The sequence below is a fragment of the Dasypus novemcinctus genome, chromosome 22 (assembly GCF_030445035.2).
Source record: "Dasypus novemcinctus isolate mDasNov1 chromosome 22, mDasNov1.1.hap2, whole genome shotgun sequence".
NCBI classification, from domain to species: Eukaryota; Metazoa; Chordata; class Mammalia; order Cingulata; family Dasypodidae; genus Dasypus; species Dasypus novemcinctus.
In genome coordinates this window covers 70014349-70035484 of record NC_080694.1, presented here as the reverse complement: position 1 = coordinate 70035484, position 21136 = coordinate 70014349, and the positions used below count along the sequence as shown (strand labels likewise).

Genomic DNA, 21136 nt, shown 5'->3' with positions numbered 1-21136 from the left:
ATGAAACTCATGCAAATTAATTCATATGATAAGGGAAAAAGTTGGGAAAGAAAACAAAGATAGTAATTTTATTTACATGTACCACATATTCATAATAAACAAGAGGAAATATCCACAACCATTACAGTCCTAGTATCTGGAACTGGTCATGTTGTCAAAGTTCATATTTATCACCATCTTCTTCTACTACTCATTCCATGTTCCCTTTACCTAAGCAAGCACCTCAGCTTTGGCACTGAAACATTCATTCCTGAAATTTCTGGGCTATTGTTAGTCCTGATGGAATTACATTATTGCAATTTTCCATTGACTTTAATCACAGGGCATGGTAGTATTAAGAGACACCCTAGGGGATCTCCTGTATTCCAGGCAAACTCTTCTTTACCCCATTATGTAGATGCAGTCCTGGTTCCCCTTGATAGTCAGGATCAGTCACCCCAGCCAGGACAGTATTTCCCTTCTTTGCCTCAGAGGCACAAGGAGCCCAAAGTGGCCAGGTGGCAGTCGTATCTTCCTGTTCAACCATATCATTGTTGTGTATCCTGGTGGCATCATTCTTCCTTTTGGAACTAAGTCCTGTAGACCATCAAAGTTTAAGGTTGCAGGGACAGGAAGCCAAATTTTTCCTAGTGGATCACTAGGGGATTAGTGAGCAGCTCTAGTCCCATTTCCACCACTTAATTCCTAGACCCATGAATTCTGGCTATGGGAGAAACAGCGCCATAGAGTTGACATTGAGCAGACAGCCTCCTGGAGAACATTTCCCCAGCCCAGCAAGGTGTTGCTATAGTTGGCACCATAATCGTGTCTTCAAAAGGTCATTCCCATGTCTTATCAATCAAGCTGCTTCAGGATATTGGGAAACATGGTAAGAGCAATGAATTCCACGGGCATGTGAATATTCCTGCACATCATTTGCTGTGAAGGGAATTCCTTGATTAGAAGCAATGCTTTATGGAATGTTATGATGGTAGGTAAAACACTCAGTAAGCATTGCATGAAGGTAATCTGGAGTATGTGCCTATTCCAGTTAAAGCAAATCTCTGCCCCTTCCATCATAGAAGTGGTCCAATGTAATCAACCTGCCACCAGATAGCAAACAGATATCTTTGTGAATAGCACTATGTCAGGGGCTGACTGTGGCTCACTGCTGCTAGCAGATTGGGCACTCAACAGTGGCTGTAGCCAAGTAGGCTTTCATGAGGCAAGTCCATGTTGCTGAACCCATGCATAGCCCCCACCCCTACCTCCATGGCCACTCTGTTCATGAGCCCATTGGGCAATGACAGGAGTGACTGGGGAAAATGACTGAGGATTAGCCAAAGAGCAGGTCATCATATCTACTTGAATATTAAAATATTCCTCTTCTGAAGTCACTCTCTGGTGATCATTAAGGTGGGAAACAAATATTTTAATTTTCTTCTTTACCCACTCAGAAATTCTATCCATATATCTCTTCCCCAGACTTCTTTGTCACCAGTTTTCCCATAATGTTCTTTTCAGGTCCCTGAACATCCAGCCAATCCCATGGCAACAGTTCATAAATCAGAATACAAATGCTCTTCTGGTCATTTCACCTTCCAAGCAAAATGAACAACCATGTGCCCTGCTCAAAGTTCTGTCCACCAGGAGGTAATCACCCCTGTCCTTCAAGGATATCCCAGAAAGTGTCTGCAGTGCTACAACTTTCCACTTTTAAGCGGTACCTGTATATCATGTAGAACCATCTGTAAACCAGGTCTAAATTTTCTCTCCCTCAATCAACTGATTGTAATGAACCCCATAGATCCATAGATGTAGACTGGGAAAGAGAAAGTAATGTGGCAGAAGTGATGACTAGGAGCATTTGGACCACTTCCTCATGTAACTTGCTTGTACCTTCAGAACCAGCTCAAGCACTTACTTATATAAATCACTTCTTCTTTATGATGGACTGCTACTGTGCATGCACATGTTTTTATGGTTTGGTGGGTTAGACAATACCCAGCTCATGAGAGGCAACTCAGGTCTCATTGTAACTTGGTGGTCCATGGTTCAGCACTGAATCTTTACTTAGGCCCAGTAGCAGGCCAAAAACTTTTTCTCAAAAAAAGAGTACTTATCTCCAGAGGATAGCAGGGTTTTGTCCAAAATCCTAAGGATCTGGGATATGATTCTTCCATAGGGGCCTGCCAAATTCTCCAGATGACATCTCTATTTGACACTCACATTTCTAGCACAATTAGATCTCCTGAATCACATGGCCCAAGTAGCAGTGCAGCTTGCAAAGCAGCCTGAACCTGTCATAAAGCCTCATGTTTGTGCTGGTCCTCACTCAAAACCAGCAGCTTTTCTGGTTAATTGGTAAATGGGCTGGAGTAGCACACTGAAATGCATAATATGTTGTCTCCAAATTCCAAAGAGACCAACTTGGCATTGTGCCTCTTTCTGGTCATAGGAGGGACCAGATGCAGTGGCTTATCCTTCACTATAGAAGGAATATCTCAATAAGCCCCATATCCCTGAACATTTAGAAATTTCACCAAGGTGGAAGCTTCCATTTTTTGTTGTTGTTGTTGGATTTTTCTCCCATCCTCTATCAAGCAAATGCCTTACCAAGTAGTCATTGCTACTTCTTGCTCACTAGGTCCAATAAGCATGATATCATCAATGTAATGGACCATTGTGATGTCTTGCAGGAGAGAGAGGTGATAAATGTCCCTGCAGAAAATATTATGACATAGAGCTGGAGACTTGGTATACTCCTAAGGCAGGATAGTGAAAGTGAATTGCTAGCCATGCCATGTGAAAGCAAAATGTTTCTTGTGGTCTTTACTAATGGCAATTGAAAAGAAGCATTTGCCAGATCAATAGGTGCATATCAGGTACCCAGGGAGGTGTTGATTTGCTCATGAAATGATTCCACATCTGGAACAGCAATTGCAATTGGAGTCACCCTTGGTTAAATTTATGATAAACTACTGTGATCCTCCAAGAGCCGTCTGTTTCCTGCACAGGCCAAATAGGAAAGTTGAATGGGGATGTGGTGGCAATCACAAGTCCTGCACCCTTCAAATTCTTAACGGTGAAGCTGATCTCTGCAATACCTCCAGGAATCTGGTATTGCTTTTGAGTTACTATTTTACCAAGTAGGGGGAGTTCTTGGGTACTTCCACTTGGCCTTTCCTGCCATAATAGCCTTCACTCCACAAGTCAAGGATCCATTTTGGGGATTCTGCCAGTTACTGAGTATGTCTACTCTAATTATACCTTCTGAAACTGGGGAAATAAACACAGAATAGGTCCAGGGACACACTGGGCCCACTGTGAAATGGACCTGAGCTAAAACTCCATCAATCACCTCACCTCTATAAGCCCTGATCTGACTGGTGGACCACAGTGATGTTTGGGGTCTCCTGGAGTTAATGACACTTCTGCACCAATTTCTAGTAATTCTCAAAATGTATGATCTTTGTCTTTTCCCCAATACACAGTTATTCTGGTAAAAGGCCTTAGGTCTCTTTATGGAAAGCTGGGAGGAAGATTAACGGTATACATTTTTTGCAGTGAAACAGGATCCTTCCCCTCATCCAAGGAGCTCAGGGTCTGTAAATTGTCTCAAATATGGGAATTGGTTAAGGGGCTGTGGCTCTCTGTTTCTGTAATTCAAATTGGGGTTTTGTTCACTTGACCTAGAACTCTTCTGATTAAAGATCAAATAGGAATTTAGTACATTGCTCATCTATTTCACTTGTAGGTACACCATGGTCCACTCTCCAAGGCCATAATTCTATGTGGATACTGCTTGTCCAGGATCTGATCATCCCCATATTGTTTAAGGATCCTAGTTTCATGACAGCAGATCCCATAGTATTATATGACTCCCAGAGAAGAGCCACCAAAAGCTCTTCAGGGAATTTGCTCCTCACAATTCTGGTAAATGTTTCTTTAATCTCTTTTAAGCCATCACAGTGGTAGGCAAATCTATTCAAAAAGACTGGAGAGCTAATATCTTAGGCTGTTTGGTCATGTGGTCTCTGTAGCTATATATAAATTCTGCTGTAACAGCATGAAAGCAGTCACGGACAGCATGTAAATGAATGGGAGTACTTGTGTTCCAATAAAACTTTTTTACACAAATAGGCAACAGGTCAAATTTGGCCCACTGTTTGTGGTTGCCAAACGAAGCCTGGTTTACAGTTGTGTGGGTAGAGAATTTAACTGGCAGAGCTAATAGGATGTTATGATTTTATAACCTCATGAGAAAATAACCCTGAGAGCTATAAAGTTATAAAACTAATTAATTTAGGGAACTCTCTCTTCACATTTGGTCTCCATATTCTCAAGCCTTGAACAACTTGACCTTTATCCTCCTCTGCTTCATTATTAAGTCAACTAATCCTTAGCACATTTAAAGAATCTGTCTGAAAATTTTGTTTAAAGCAGAACACACTTGTGACTGGATATTTATGTAAACAGAAGATATGGTCAACTTAGAAAAGAGGTTTAAAATGTCTTTACTTCAAAGATAGAAGTCATTTAGATATTGTTTGGGTTTCTTTGGGATTACTTTCAAATACAAATAAAAAAGAAATTGATTTAAAAAGCATATGCTGATTAAAACTAAAGGAGAGTGCTCAGAAAGAAAAACAAATTCTGCCAATCTCATGAGCTAGAAAGGAACCTCAACACAAGGGCCACAGCTTCTAGCAGGGATGTCCTCTGGACCACCGGGTCCTTTCTTCACTTATTTATCTCAGGACAATATTTATAACCAATAACAATGCAACAAGCTTCTCAGCCCTCCCGGCCTAATGTCCTGACTCTGAACAGGCTGGACAGGTGTTTACCTGTGGTGAGGACAAGTGGCTTCTGTGCTCAGTGCTTGAATCCACCTGTGTGGAATGAGGACAATGAGAGAAGATAGAATTAGACAGCACGTTCGAGGATCTCAGCCGTTCCTCTGCACCCTCAGAGCTCAGTGAGCTATCAGAGCTGGGAATGCAGGAAATGCATCAAAGTTTCCTAGAGCAAACTCCAGAGTCTGAGGGTCAGGACGTCATGAATTTCTCACTGTCACCAGTGATTCAGGAACATTTAATAGGGAAAGTACTGAGAACAAGATATTTGATGATAATGTAGCTACTCAAAGCTTCATACATTAAAATGTTTTAAAATACACATTTTTGGTGCTGTATATATTTATAACATAAGCGATAATAAAAGTGTTCTTTTGGTTAGCTGGAAAAAAATAGCTAAAATAAAATAAATCAAATATTTTATTGGTTTTTGCTGGGTTATATGCATATAAGTGAATTAAATGTGCATTTTTACTTTTCTGTATTTAATAAACTTTACTTAAATGTAAGTAAAAATGCCCACTAATAAATATTTAACTATTTATTATGCAAGCACTACATTTTATTGAAGACACCGTCAAAATAGAGATAAGAAAAAAAATCACTGCTAACATGACTGTCTAGAGAAACTACTAACCTTTCACTGGGATCCTATCAAACTTATTTATAAAGTTATTTAAAAAACAAAATGGGCAATGCTATACAAACTTCTCTAACTTAATTTAATAGTTAAATAATTTATTCAAGTCCTTCTAGATTAATAAACATACTTAAAAATAACTTTTCTACTTCCTTTTCTATATATAACTTTATAATTCCTGCTTATTCCTGCAACATAATAAACTAGTCAGGTGTATTTGCATGTTTAGGATGTTTCCATTGTTAATTTCTTTGTGTACATGAAATTTAAAACAACAAAGTATTATGTATAACAGAATGAGCTATATCATCTTTGATAACATATAGATGCTGGGCACAGCACACCCTGGGTCATCACTGAATACCAGTACTGCTCCCTGATAGAGGAGATTGGACCAGACGTATGATATTTGGGCAGATGATCACATCACTTCATTTGGGGATAGTTCTCAGGTAAACCATGGTAGAAGTCAAAGTTCTCCAATCTGTCATATTACAACTGAACTATGACCCCTTAATAAAACTTCCCATTTGAGTGCTGAATGGGCACCTCTCTGAGAACCAGATGCTCAAATCCAAGGCAATCCAAAATTGGTGCCTGGAGATACTGGAGGTATTTCTCTTAAGAGAAAATCTATGGATGATCTTGAATATATTGGAACAGGATTCATATGCACAGATGTAATATATTTTAAAATATGCAACAATGCTGGAAAGGATTTATGTAATTATTTTAGTTTAGGTTTCTCCTCCCATCTTGAATTTTAATATTATTTCTTTCTTTTTAAAACATTTCCACACATGAAGTCAGATAAATATTTCTGACATTTCACTTTTAATATTCTGTAACAAATACTTCTGCATTTAAGTTCTGTCTCTTTTATTTTCTGCCTGCTTACATATTTTTAAGATATCTGCAAGCCTTAAAAATAAGTTTTTGGCTCCATATTGAATACCAATAAATAAAGCTGAAGAAATTTATTATAACATTAGGGAATTAAAAGTCATGTGGGAGAAGCATACTTGGCCCAGTGGTCAGGGCATCCGTCTACCACATGGGAGGTCTGCGGTTCAAACCCTGGGCCTCCTTGACCCGTGAGGAGCTGGCCCATGCTCAGTGCTGATGCGCACAAGGAGTGCCGTGCCACGCAGGGTGTCCCCGTGTTAGGGAGCCCCATGCACAAGGAGTGCACCCCATAAGAAGATCTGCCCAGTGCAAAAGAAAGTTCAGCCTGCCCAGGAATGGAGCTGCACACACAGAGAGCTGACACAACAAGATGATACACAAAAAGAAACACAGATTCCTGTGCCACTGACAACAACAGAAGTGGACAAAGAAGAACATGCAGCAAATAGACACAGAGAACAGACAACTGGGGTGGAGGGGGGAGGGGAGAGAAATAAAATAAATAAATAAATCTTTAAAAAAATCATGTGGTACAGATATATGTAGGAAAAGGATAGAACTCATATATGCACCCAAGGGACTAGAAAATGCCTGAGAAAATAGAATGAGAATTTTATGAGCTTCTGACACAGAACAGGAAATTTATACTCTGAATATAGACTAAAATATTTGGGAACATCTGTCTAGTGTGGGGCTCACCTTGTAAAATTCTTCAGGAGCCAATGTTTTTCCAGAATTCAGCAATCAGAACACTGGCTCTGAGAGATGGTTCCAAAATTACGATCATTATTATTAAAGTAGTTGTTAGAACTGTTTGATGAGTGTGCAGTTTTGGATTTGTTTCTTTGTTTGCTCTTGGGTTAACATGCACCAGATTTGCATGATCCTCAAGAGCCTACCCAAGACTCAGAGCCTTTTCCTGCCCAGGGTTCTCCAGAGGGTTGCCTTGATTTTCTTGTTCCATAAACAGTAGATGATCGGGTTGAGCATGGATGGCACCACTGTATAGAAGAGGGCAAGGAGTTTGTCCATGCCTGAAGAATGGCTGGCCTTGGGGCTTGGGTAGGTGATGGATCCTGAGCCATAGAAGAGCATCACTACAAGCAGGTTGGACGAGCATGTGGAAAGAGCTTTACAGCAACCTTCAGATGAAGGCATGACCAGCACAGCAGCTAGAATTCTGACATAGGAAGCAATGATCAGCAAAAATGGACTGGATATGCAAAGGACAGCCATGACAAAGACTGTAGCCTCATTATGGGATGTATCCCCACAGGCAAGTGCCAGGATGGGTGGTTGGGCACAGTAGTGGTCTATCTCATAGGGGCCACAGAAGTCCAGGGAGAAAATATATTTGGTCTGACCCAAGCACACCAGGCATCCCATACCCCAAGAAACTACTGACAAGGGGACCCACACCCCACAACTTATTCGGTTTGTGTAGTGGGGTGGGGTGAAAATGGGCAAAGAGTGATCAAAAGCCATTGCTGCCAGAAGGCAGCACACACTAATAGCAAAAAATACGAAGAAAATCTGCATGGTGCAGCCCTCTTGGGAGATACCTAAGGCCTTGCTCACGAAGCTCTGCAGCATCTCAGGGGTGACAGAACAAATGTAGCCAATCTCCAAGAGGGATAAGTTGGCCAGCAAGAAATACATGGGCATGTTGAGGAAGGGATTGCTACAGACGGTAAGGGCAATGAAAGTGTTATCCATCAGTGATGTCAAGAACAGGACCAGAATGAGGGCAAAGAGGAGGACGCCCTGCTCAGATTGGTCAGAGAAGTGAACAAAGTCAAACACTGAATGGACAAGCTGTTCTCCTGCCACAATGGAGCAGTTGAGGCTCATGGCCTGGAAGAGAGGAGGTACATGATCCCAGGTGATGGGAAGATCATTTGCATGCCTTTAAAGAGCTCTGGTATGTCAGAAAGTGATGGGGTCCTCTATTTCTAACCTACAGTGTGAAATCAGAAGATCTAAAGTTATACTTATCCTCATATGTCTTCTTAAACTCAGTCCTCTTCTATGATAACTATTCCAACTGATATATCCAAAATATACTTAGCCCCCTGGCACATGATGAAAGAAAAATGTTATTTCACATTAATTCTGCCTTCCTTTAACACTTTTTCAAGTGCTACCAAATAAATGTTTCCTATAGCTCTCATATATGTCCATTTGTATGCTACTGGCATTTCTTTCTTTTTTTTCCTCTTTCATCCAACAAGTATTTATTGTGAAATAGTATTTGGCAGTTACTGTCTTAGGTGCTGGGGTATACCAATGAACAAAATATCTTATTCCTCACTATGGAGCATACACTTCAGTTAAGAAAAGCAGAAAATTATCAGTCAATACTCTAATAAGGAGTGCAATGCCAAGAATTAAAACCAACATCTGTGCCAACCAGTTTAGATTGCATGGTCAGCAAGGGCTCTTAAGGACAAGTGCACAAGCTGATGCATGGAAGATAAGAAGTGGTGCAGTCTGACTGAGTTAACTCCATATCATAAAATCTCTTTACCTCAAATATTCTCCTCTGCCATCGTTTCTCCACCTAAGTCTTCTCTATTAAATGGACATTACCACTGCCTTCAAGTTGAGTTTCAAACTTCATGTAATTCATGAATATCTGTGCACCAGGTCCCTGACTCTCTGGAAACTTAGATACCACCACTTACCCAAATGGACCTGGTCACAGTCAAATCAAATACTCGCCTCTTTTAGGGCATACCTTGCTTATACAGATTTCCTTTCCACTAGTATCCTTATCCCACAGTGGCTTGAAATTTGCTTCCCTAATGGCACACCAGATTTACACAACCAACATTCTCTTAAGTATTCATTTGAACATTTTACTCACACAACTGAAATCTGAGGAGAGGCAGAGTGTTTTCCAGAAAGTAAAACATCAAAGTGTGTTGCAGGATGAAGAAACAATAGCAATGGCCAGAAGAAGAAAATGCATCTGGATACCGATGAGAATCATGCAGATTTGACAGTCATCTTCTGAAAGTCAATTATTGCTACATAAGAATTCTTGAAATGGACTACATGCTTTATTGGACTGCTTATTATAAGCATTTTGGGACTAATTGGAATCATTACAGCTGCTGCTACTCCTGTGATAGCTTTACATGAAAGTACAAACACAACAATATGTACATGATTGGCATAAAAATGCTAATGATTTGTGTCAGCCAAGAGCACATTGATGAACAGTTAAATAATTGGGTTAAGATTTAGAATCAGCTTTCACATATTGGAGATCATTGTATAATTTAAACTTGTTAAGGGGATTGAAATGTGATTGGAATGAAAGCAACTTTTGTATTACTCCTCTTGCCTATAACTCATCTGATATAGAATGGAAAAAAATTAAGAATCATTTACTAAGCCCTAAAAGTAATATCTCTCTGGAAATAATGGAATTACAAAGAAAAATATTAGAAATGTCTCAAAATCAAATTCATGTAGCCAATGATAAGAATATTTTCTCAGATATGATTTCACATATTACAAAATTTAACCCAGTCAATTGGTGGAAATCACAGCATTTCCTGTCAGCTTTAAGAATAGGGCTAATCATATTTGTTCTGTTGCTCATGATTCTCACCTGTGCCAGACAGTGATTTTGAGGAAAATTGCAAAGCGTAACAGCCATGAGACATGTAAATAATCTGTTGCTAGCAAACGCACTTCAATAATTTCCCCAAGTTGAAGAGCTGGGCTGGTAGTCAATGACGTGTAAGACTCTCAGAGGAGGGCAACCTAAGACAGGCATGGTCACCTCAACAAAAAAAAAGGGGGGGGAAGATTTTGGAAACTGAGGCACAGTGGCCTCACAAGGAGAGATGTGCTGTCTCTATGGCTATGCTTGCAATCTAAGGAATGCAGTAATTAAGAGTTCCCAGCAAGTGGGATGAAGCTGTTAAAGGCTGAGAGAAAGGATGAGCACATACCTTTGGTAGTGAATACAACATTTAGACTTTGTACCTTGAGATAAGATTTTTTTTTAATTCCTTGGACTATGGGTAATGCTGATAGTTAACTGCATGTTGCTGCTTGATGTCATGTAGGCTATGCGTTACTGTCATATAGGCTACATGTTCCTGCTTGCTGTCACATAGACTGGGGTATATAGAAAGCCCCTTGTAAACAATAAAGTTGTCTTAGGAGTTATTACACACAGACCCCCTATTCCCAGTTCTTTTGCTCATTCTTGCTCTTTGCTTCCTTCTCCCTTTTTTTTTTTTTCATTCCTGATACTCTTTGGGTTCAAATCTCCAATACTCAGGTACCTGCCATCACAAAAGGGACTAAGCAATGTTTTGAAGCTGAGCAACAGGCTCAGCAGGCTCACACCTGAGGACCAGTACTTGAGTACAGTGCCTACCATGGAGAAGATGCTAGTAACCACAAAAACCTTACTCTTTAGAACCCAGAAAAATTCACCCTTGGAATAAAGGTGGAGTAAATATAGACCATAGATCACAAGGCCTGAAGACCAGCTTTAAATCTTCTCAGTTGCAGAATGAATTTAAGTGAACTGCAATGAGTATAAATTAACACATCATATTCAATCTTTAACATCTGAATATTTGTAGGACAGTACAGTGATGTCCTTTCTTTCAGTCTTCATATATATCACTTAATTTGAATCTTGTATCTTTTTATCAGGCTTGCTAAAGTTTTTCCTTTACCTGTCTTTCCAAGAAACACTGTTCGGTTTCATCAACATTCTCTACTCTTTGCCCATTTTCTTTTTTTTTTTTTTTCTTTCATAATTGAGATTTTTATTGATTGTTTTGAAGATCAGCACAGACATTATGAACAATTTGTACACAATTTTTAATGTACATACCAAAACCCTAAAAAGCCATGTAGTTTTTTTTCTAAAGTTATTCCAATGACTTTCCAGCTTAAAATTTGGAGGCAAGTTTTCCTTAGGAGAATATCAAGGACCAATATTTTCAAACGTTGATAAACTGTTATATCTTTAAGTCCCACAAATTCACAATACCATACACACTACATACTCACATTTCCAATCTTTTACAGCACATTACCAAAGTTATTAGAAAAACTGGACAACCAAGACCAAGGATGTTACAGAGTTCTGAAAGGGAGAGCCAAGGTCAGGGAGTGGTTTTAAGAAACATGTCTACTAAAAAACATGGGAATAGAAGTAATTTAAAATGTTCAACACATATTAAATGCATAACTTTGCTTCTAAATCACCATTTAGTATGTGTTGTATTAAAGGGTATAAAAACTGCCACCCCCAGTGGAATGTTGACACCCAAAACAATCAAAGCCTCCCATAATTCAATGTCCCACTATTTTCTGGTTGTACCAAAAAATAAACAACCAGCAAATGATTTCCCCTCTTAAAAAAAAGCATTTACACTTAAAAAAATGGGATGAGGTGGGATTCCAATGGCCTTCTTAAAAATGTTTCTTCTAGATCTACTAAAAAACTTGCATTTACAAAATAGCTGATAAAAATATTCCTCTGGATTGTACAAGAAGGGAGAAACAGGGACCACTGATAAGACATGGTGTGTGGTATTAACCAGACTTGGCTTCTTTCTCTCCTGCATCATCAGAGGCTGGACTCTCCTCATTTTTAGTTTCTCCATTTTCTGCAGGTAAATATTCTTTAGTTTCTTGGTTAGCCACTTCAGCTTGTTTTCCCTTTGCTCCCCTTTTTCCTTTTGGTTGCACTTTTTTGTCTGAAGGTTTATTCTTTCCCACTGCCTTTTTTGGCTTTGCTTCCACTTTCACAGGAGCGGGTTTGGTGGATAGCCTCACCGACCTCCTCTTGTGCTCCTCCTTCCCCACTGCTTCAGCCGAGCTGACCTTCCTCTTGGGCATCTTGGTGCTGTGGGACATGGCATGCCAAGGGCCTTCACGAAGCTGGGCTGCTGGCTGCTACTGCTCCTCCCGCCGCCCGAGCTGCTGGGACAGCGGCGGGGTAGCTGGGAGAACTGGATCTCTTTGTCCATTTTCTATTTCATGTACTTCAACTTCTCCTTTTATTATTTTATTTCTTATACATATATCTTAGATTTCATTTGGAGATCTTTTCCTAGATTCTTAAGGTGAATCATAGGCTGACTGAAAACTTTCATCTATGAATGCCCTGGAGGGAGTTCTACAGGGCATGCATAAAGAATATATAAATTTGTGTGGATGTTTGTTGTGTATTGAAGTAGTGGGTAGAGTTTCACATGACAACTGAGGGAGCAGCAACAATCCCCCAAGTGCAAGAACAAAGACCAGAGAAGAAGGATGGTCCAGTGATGGACCCTTGATACTGATGACTATGCTTAGGTGCCTGTGTGCTTGAAATTTCTACTAGGCCTTGAGCCACAGTATGCCTAAGTTACCTCCTGAGAGTTTCCATATTGCTCAAATGTAGCCACTCTCTAAGCCAAACTTAGCATGTAAATTCATTACCTTCCCCCCAGTGTGGGACATGACTCCAAGGATGAGCCTCCCTGGCACAGAGTGATTACTACTAAGCATCAGCTAGTGATGCAACTAGAAAAAGACATTGAATAAAAGGGAGAAATGGTAAAGACATATGAGTTTATATGGCTAAGAGACTTCAAAGTTAGTCTGGAGGTCAATAGAGGGGTTGTGCTTATGCACATCTCAGCAGGATCTCAGAGATAGTCAAAGAAGTGATGCTCCTGAGGGCTATGAAGACACACAGGTCCTGCAGTAATGACAGATGGCTCTGGAGTTCAGTTCCTTGCCAATGGACCCTAATTTGAAATGTGTGCTCCTGAGTGTGATGGAGTTGGTCTCAGCTGTGACCTCTCTGTGCATTCCTCTTCTGTCACTTTTACTGAACCTTTGGTTGATATATGCTCAGGAGACTTGAATCTCTGGACTTACTGTATGCCAATTGGGTCCTGAGCCTCAGCAGAGTTCCAACACCTACTCTCCAGTTTGTAGGACTTACCCAGGGGAGCTGACATGGAGGTGGTAATGGTCAACCACCACACCAGGGAACTGAGAGTATCAACAACTGCAAGCAGGAGAATTCCATCCATCAGCTATGTGGGATCTAAGCCCACTCTTGAGTTAGAGGTGGAGTTGACATCACCATCCCAGGATCCTCAGGATGGAGGAATAAAATATGGATTAGGGTGGACTGATGGGTATTCTACTATAGAATACTTGTGACTCTAAAAATGGAAGAAATTGTGTTGCTGAGGGCAGGAAGAGTGAATAAGATGTGTGATATGGGGGCATTTTCTGGACTTGGAGTTGTCCTGCATGATATTGCAGGGACAGATGCAGGACATTATATATTCCATATATTCCATAATACACTGAATGACCTGGGAGAGAGTGTAAACTACAATGTAAACTACATTCCATGCTGTGTAGCACACTAATGAAAGAGTTTGGTGAATTGGGAGGAGTACGGGGGTGCAGAGTGGGGGTGCATGGAATCCTCTTATATTTTTATTGTAACAATTTATTTGATCTATGTATCCTTAAAAAATAAATTTTAAAAAATCTCTTAACCAATAAGCCTTTAAAGCTATGATTTTCACTCTAAGTCTTGTTGTAGATGCATCTCACAAATTTTGATACATGTACTTTCATTTTTTCCTCCATTAAAACTATTTTCTAATTTCCCTTTGTTTTCTTCTTGGACCCATAGATTCCATAGAAATGTGTTCAATTTCAAAATATTTGAATATTTTCCAGATATTTTTCTATTTATGATTTCTATTTTAAAGTTATTGAAGTTAGAATCACAATATATATAATTAGTAGATTTTAAATCCCTTGTTTGGAAGACTTTTGTTGCATTCAATAGTCTCTGAAACCTTCTTTATAATGTTTTCTTAATTCCAGTACATGGAATTTATGTTAAGTTGCAATTTGCACTGATTATATAATTATTTGATTAGTCATCTTTCCTCCCACTTCATTCTAAATGTTATATTATCTCTCTCTGTCTCCGTCTGTATGTGCTCCTATATAATCACTACAAATATGTGACATTTTGTAACATTTGTCTAATCTTTTTTCAAACACAATATCAAAGATGCATATTTGTATGTGCTTGCTTGCATTCCTTCTCCCCATTCTCTCTTCCAAAGTAGCTACACTCTATGTTGGTTTCCAAGTTACAAGATATATTTTATAATGGTAGGCTCCATAAGCAGTACATAAAATTGTTACAACATTAACAAAAATGGCTTCATATGATAAAGTGGTTTAGTGACTCAACAGAGTTTTTCTTTAAAGATTTTGAAATGTTAAAATATATAGATGAAGTCTATTCATTTTTTAATTAAGATGAAATTCACATAACAGAAAATTAACAATTTCAAAGTTTATAACCTAGTGACATTTATTACATTCAGAACATTAAGTAATCACCACTTCTACCAAGTTTGGAAACATTTTCATGACCTCCAAAGAAATCAATACCCATTTACCCATCAGTCCCCTTTCTTCCCTCCCTTAGCCCTGGCAATGCCCAATCTACTTTCTATAACTTTGATTTTACCTATGCTGATATTCCATAAAAATGGAGTAATACAGTATAAGACCTTTTTATATTTGGCTTTTGTCACTTAGCACAATGTTTTTTCAGGCTCATCCAGGTTGCAGCATGTATCAGTATTTTAACTGTTTTTATAACTAACATTCCATTGTGCATACGTACCGCATTTTGTCCACCCATTCATCCATTGTTGGGCATTTCAGTTGTTTTCACCTCTTGGCTACTATGAATAGTGCTACTAGGAACATTTGTGCACAAGCATTTATCTGAACACCTACTTCTAATTTGGGGAAGTAGGGAGCTAAGTTTGGCATTGCTGAGTCACTGGGGATGCCAGGGACCTGCTCAGTGGCCATCTCCCAGCCCTCACCTACCCCTTCTTCTTCTTCAGTGAGGATGTTTCAACAGGTTTCATTTCAGAACCCCAGGCAGACATTAGGTCTGTCGGGACAACCTGACTGCACCTGAACTCAGAACAAGTTGTGCCCACTGCTTTTCAGGCAGGCACTCTGGGTGGCGAGCCCTGCCTCCTGGGTTGTGCAGATGCCCATCCTGGACAGCACAGATTTGTCTCTCCTCTCCACTGTAAAATGGGCATGCAGAGCTGCCACCCTCTTCCTCTGACCTGAACAGCAGGGCTGCCCTGGAGGAAGCCACAATACAACCCCTTCCCCTGCCCTACAGGACCCTTAGCCCTGGATGAGTAATAAAGCCATCATTTGCTGAGCACATCTGTGTGCCTGAGCCTGTCCCCCAAAATGCTGGGTAGCAACTCGCTGCAGAAACATATGGTAATTCTGCTTGAACTGCCACTCTTTTCCTTCTCCCTGGCAATGTAAATAACTCCAATTTCTCCACATCCTCACCAACACTTATTTTCCATTCTTTTTTATTATTATTACTTTATTATAGCCATCGTGGTGGTTGTGGACTAGTATTTTGTTGTGGGTTTGATTTACAATTCCCTAAGGGGTAATGGTGTTGAACATCTTTTCAGGTGCCTTTTTTTTTTTTTTTTTTTTTAAGTTTTGAAAATCATTATCTGCTAAGAAGACTAAACATGCCAAGTGTTTGCCAGGATGTGAAGGAACTGGAACCCTCACATAATGCTGGTGGGAATGTGAAATAATAGAACCACTTTGAGAAAAAATTGCCAGTTTCTTACAAAAAATTGAACACCTGTTTTAAGGCCCAATCACACACAGAGAGTTATATTAGTTATTTGTGAATGATTTCCTGTAGATGGCTTCAGGCTCAGTTCATCACTTAAGATGCAACCCTAGGGAAGTGGCTGTAGCTCAGGTGTCTTTTGACCATTTATTTATCTTCTTAGGAAAAATATCCATCAAGTCCTTTGTACATTTTTATTTGGGGATCTTTTTTGTTTTCTTTTTTATCTCCCCATTGTGGCTATTTTTTTTGTTTGTTTGCTGTCTGTTTTCTGTGTCCATTCACTGTACTTTCTTCTGTGCCTGTATTTATTGTTATTTTTTCTCCCACCCTTGCAGCTTGCTTGCTCTCTGCTTTCTGTCCATTCACTGTGCGTTCTTCTACAATTTTTTTGGCTTGTCTCCCTTTTTGTTGTGTCACCTTGCTGAGTTAGCTCTCCATGTCATTTGTGGGCCAGCAGTACTCTGGAGTGCCCAGGTCTGAAGCTCTCTGCAACATGCAGGCAAGCCTGCCTTCAAAAGAAGGTCCCAGGATGCGAACCCAGGGTCTCCCCATATGGTATACGGGAGCCCAACTGATTGAGCCACAGCTGCTTCCCTTTTTTTTTCTTTTTATTGTTGAGTTGTAAAAATTTTTAAATAATATATTCAGAATACTAGAACCTTGCCAGATATGATTTTAAAATAGTTTCTTCCATTCTGTAAGTTGTCTTTTCACTTCCTTAATAAATTCCTTCGTTGCAGAAAACTTTGAATTTTAATGAAGTCCTATTTATTTTTTCTTTTGTTGCTTTTGCTTTTGGTATATTTGAGAATCCTTCCTCAAACTCAAGGTCATGAAGTTTCCCCCTTATTTTCTTCTAAGAGTTTTATCATTTTAACTCTTACATTTAGGTTGTTGATCCATTTTGTGTTAATATTTTTATATGGTATAAAGAAGGAGTGAAATTTTGTCTTTTGCAAGTAGATATTTAGTTTTCTTAGCAAAGTTTTTTGAAGACACTTTTCTTTCCCTATTGGATGATCTTGGAATCTTTGTCAAATATAAATTTTGAATTGGCACCACTGAGTTACTTCTGTACTCTAAGTTCTATTTCAGTGGCCTAAATACCTATCTTTATGCTTATGCCACACTTAAGTTATCACTGTAGATTTGTAGTAAGTTTTGAGATCAGGAAGTGTGGGTCCTTAAACACTGTTTTTCTTTTTCAATATTGTTCTGGCTATTAGGGCATCTTGCAATTTGAATATCAATTTTTTCTACTTATAAAAGAAAGTCAATGGAATTTGATAGGAATAGCTTTGAATTTGTAGATTGCTTTGGGTTGTACTGCCATCTTAAACTTAAGTCTCCAAATCCACAAACAAGAGCTATCCCTTTATTACTTTGAGCTATATCTACATATATGTATGCTTATGCATGAATGCATATGCAAATGTATGCATATGTATGTATTGTATGTAACTATTTTCCTCTCACCTATTCTTTAATCTTTGCTTTCTGAAAGAAGTATGTTAACATACTATATGATTGTTGTGTCATATTAATTTTCTCTCTAATAGTTTCATCTTTACATATTTCTATTTTAATTTTTATGAATAAAAGTTTGTAATTTCTAATATTATCTTAATAATTAGTGTTGTCACCACTTTTATTCTCTGGTTCAGATGACTTCAGAATGAAGAAAAGCAACCTCAGCACAATCAAACTTTATTTATCACAGCTCAGTATTAAACTTGAACCTGATCATGGCAATGATGGAAATGCCCCCTGGTGTTGCTGCACAAGCCTAGCCAAGGCACAAGCCTGGCTGAGGCACCAGGGGAAGCACCTTTAGTGTTACAGCTCAAGTCCAGGCCAAAGCACAAGCCTGGCTGAGGTGGCAGTGGAAGCACATTTAGTGCTACTGCTCAAGCCCGGGCCAAGGCACAAGCCTAGCCAAAGCAGTGGTGGAAGTGCACAACTAAGTGTTACAGTTTGACTAGGTGTTCATATCTCAGTGTTTCAGCTTGGCTTGGCATTCATAGCTCGGCTCAATGCTCACAGCTCAGCTTATCATTCATTGTCACTGCTCAGCCTGGCATTTGTAGTTCACCTTGGTTTTTGCAGCTCAGCTTGGCATTTGTTGTCACTGCTCAGCTCGGCAATTGACTTAGCTTGGTGGCTTGACTTAATGTTTGCAGTTCAATGTTCCCCCAGCCAGGGCAAAGATGGAATGCATGCTCAGAGCTTCAGCACTGCTCTTGATATCATCTAGCTGTGTGACCACCCCTGGAGGTGGAGACCCAGTTATGATGTTCTGATTGATCAATCACTGGTTCTGAGTAAGAGCATTGGTTAGTGTTTTAAAAAGAGATTAGCATAATTATGTAAACAGGGTATTCTAACTGGGAGATGCTGATTGGCTGACTATGAGAGGTGCTGATTGGCTGACTACAAGAAGTCCTGATTAGCTATCAATTAAAGCAATGGATTCTATTGAATGAAAACTCTCTTACCCTATTGGTTGCCTCAGGATCCCTCTACCTATTGGTTAGTTCAGGATCCCTCTGCTTACAAGTCCCAGGCTCAGTTACCCGCTCATTCTTCATTCCCCTTTTTTTTCTTAAGGGAGAGAGGGTGCAGTTCCTGAGTTCAGCTACTTCCTGATATACAGGGATTTAAATAATAGGGAGGGGGGTTTGGAGCAAGTATTTGCCAAAAGGTCTGGTAGCCTAATCCAGTTTCTCCAAGGCAGTTTGGAGTACAAGCTGAGGTTTAAAGGCAGTCACTGAGAGAATAGGTGTGAGTGTAGAGTGACTCCAAAAGCCACTCCCAGCAAGAATAGGCAGTAGCAAGAGTGGCAAAACATAACTGCACTTAAGAAAGAGAAAGATACACACGAGGAACACACACACACACACACACAAACACAAACACTTCACAGAAAGGCCCAGCAAAGACGAGGTCAGGGATCTCCAACATCAAGCAGACTTTTTCTGGAGCATGAACTTGAGATTTTTGATGGACCCCCAGGAATAGGTGGGGGCCTCCAGAATTTCAGCAACAGGGACCTGGAATCCTTGGAGGAGTGCATTTCTGGATTCAGTAAATCTAATATTAAGTTGAAGCATCTCTGTCTGAAATATATGACCATAAATGAAAAACAGAGATACTCATCTATCCAAACAAAAATATAGGGGAACCTGGATTGATCACAGACATGCTTGATGCTGTACTAGACAGCCTCATAAAAACCAGTGCAACAGGTGGCCTGGAACCAATAAATACTGAGGTGATAGCAGAAACTGCTACAGCCCACACCCCCAGAAATTGGTTTCAAGGTCATGGAAAGGATGTGCATAATCATTGACAAGACATGCCCATCACTAACTCCCACTCCAAAATAACATCCCACATGGGATGACACTGTATGACAGAGTTCTCACCACTCAAATTTTACTTGCTGTTTGGCACTAGCATAGTCATCTGCAGTCGTTGCCCTCCAATCCAGTCACTGAACAGGTCACTCTTTCCTGGCTCCCACGAGAGGGACATCTTCACTTTGACATCTCTGGAAACAGTCACAGAAGCCCTACTGACCAGAGGCCAGTTCTCCAGTGAGTCCTCCCTGGAAGTTTATGCTTGCTGCCTGTAGATATGGGTCACTGCTGCTCTGAGCTGGACCACTGGGATGGCCTGGACGGGATGCCAATCATTTACCATGGACACGCACCTACCAAGACCAGTTCCTCAGATATCCTGCACACCATCAAGGAGCATAATTTTGTGGCCACAGTGCACCCTGCCATCCTATCTATCAAGGACCGCTGCAGCATCATCCAGCAGAGGAACATGGCCCAGCACTTCAGGAAGGTGATCAGGGACATGTTTCTCACCAAGCCCATGTGCATAGCCACTAATAGGTTCCCCTCCCCAAACAGCCCAAGAGGAACATTCTCATCAAGCATAAAAAGCTGGCTGAAGGTAGCTCTTATGAGGAGGTTCCCACCTCACTGTTGTATTTGGAGAACAATATTAGCAATGCCATCAAGAATGGCATCCCCTACTTGCTTGATCCTGTCAGTAGCATATGCTTGTTTCAGAGATTAAGCTGTGCATATCTCAGTATGTACAACCAGTACAGCGAATCACAAATGGTATCTGTGCTACTTTGTTCTGACCAGTGGCAAGACCTGCTTACTCTGAGGAGAAAAGCAGTGCCCAAGACTATGAGGATTAGGAAGAGCCCAAGGAGGCCAGTGGTAGCACAGAGCTACATTCCAACGAGAATTGGCTCCACATCAAGCTTGGGGAAGGTCAGGACAAGAGGCACATCACCAAGTGCATTGAGATAGGTGCTCTAGCCAGCTCCTTCCTCATTTGAGTGGGTGAGATTTTTATAGATGACTACATTCTCTCTTTCTGGCAGAACAGGAAAGTTTAGCACTGCCATATTCATTCCCGGCAGAATGTAAGGACCCCCAAGTTCTTCCCAGTGGACAATCTGATCTTTGATTTCCTCTATCACCTTAACATACACTACCAGCAAGTGCCCCTGTGGTGCAACAAGTTCAAGATGAGCCTTTTGGACCCTGTCTCTCAGAGCAATGCTCACAAGAGCAAAGTATGGTGCCACATGAGCCTGGCCAGAAACCCCCTTGGGCAGCTGTGGTGGTGCTGCAGCCTGATGAGGTCAACTTGCACTCAGCAGGTACTGCACTTGTTGAAAAAAACCTGCACACCTTGGACAGTCTCCAGACATTCAATGACAAGAGTCCTGAGGAAGTATTTATGGCAATACTGTACCCTCTGGAATGGCACTGCAAGCAAATGGATCATTTTGTTGGACTCAACTTCAACTCTAACTAACTTTGCATTGGTTGGACACTTCTTAAAAGGATATAGGCATCCATCACCTGTTACTACTGCAAGAACAGTCAGAATTTTACATACATTGCTAACTTTGGTTAACAGGTGAATACTCAGAGCATGCCTTGTTTAGCAGACTTACAGTGTAAGAGGAGGCACAAAGTTGCTGCAGCCTAAAACATAGAAAAA

General features: G+C 40.3%; 1 protein-coding gene and 2 pseudogenes across 1 annotated transcript; 1 reads left to right on the top strand and 2 right to left on the bottom strand.

The window, feature by feature from the left end:
* Positions 1-7290: 7290 nt before the first annotated feature.
* On the bottom strand, positions 7291-8235 carry LOC101442853 (olfactory receptor 10A4-like). The gene has a single exon (XM_012529102.1). It carries the CDS (start codon positions 8233-8235, stop codon positions 7291-7293), a length of 945 nt encoding a protein of 314 aa, XP_012384556.1.
* A 3723-nt stretch (positions 8236-11958) lies between these two features.
* On the bottom strand, positions 11959-12282 carry LOC139437357 (non-histone chromosomal protein HMG-14 pseudogene; annotated as a pseudogene).
* Positions 12283-19508: 7226 nt separating this feature from the next.
* On the top strand, positions 19509-21124 carry LOC105747128 (1-phosphatidylinositol 4,5-bisphosphate phosphodiesterase gamma-1-like; annotated as a pseudogene).
* Positions 21125-21136: the final 12 nt, after the last annotated feature.

Coding starts and splice junctions, on each gene's coding strand:
- LOC101442853 (XM_012529102.1), bottom strand. CDS start 8,235: ATGAGCCTCAACTGCTCCATTGTGGCAGGAGAACAGCTTGTCCATTCA.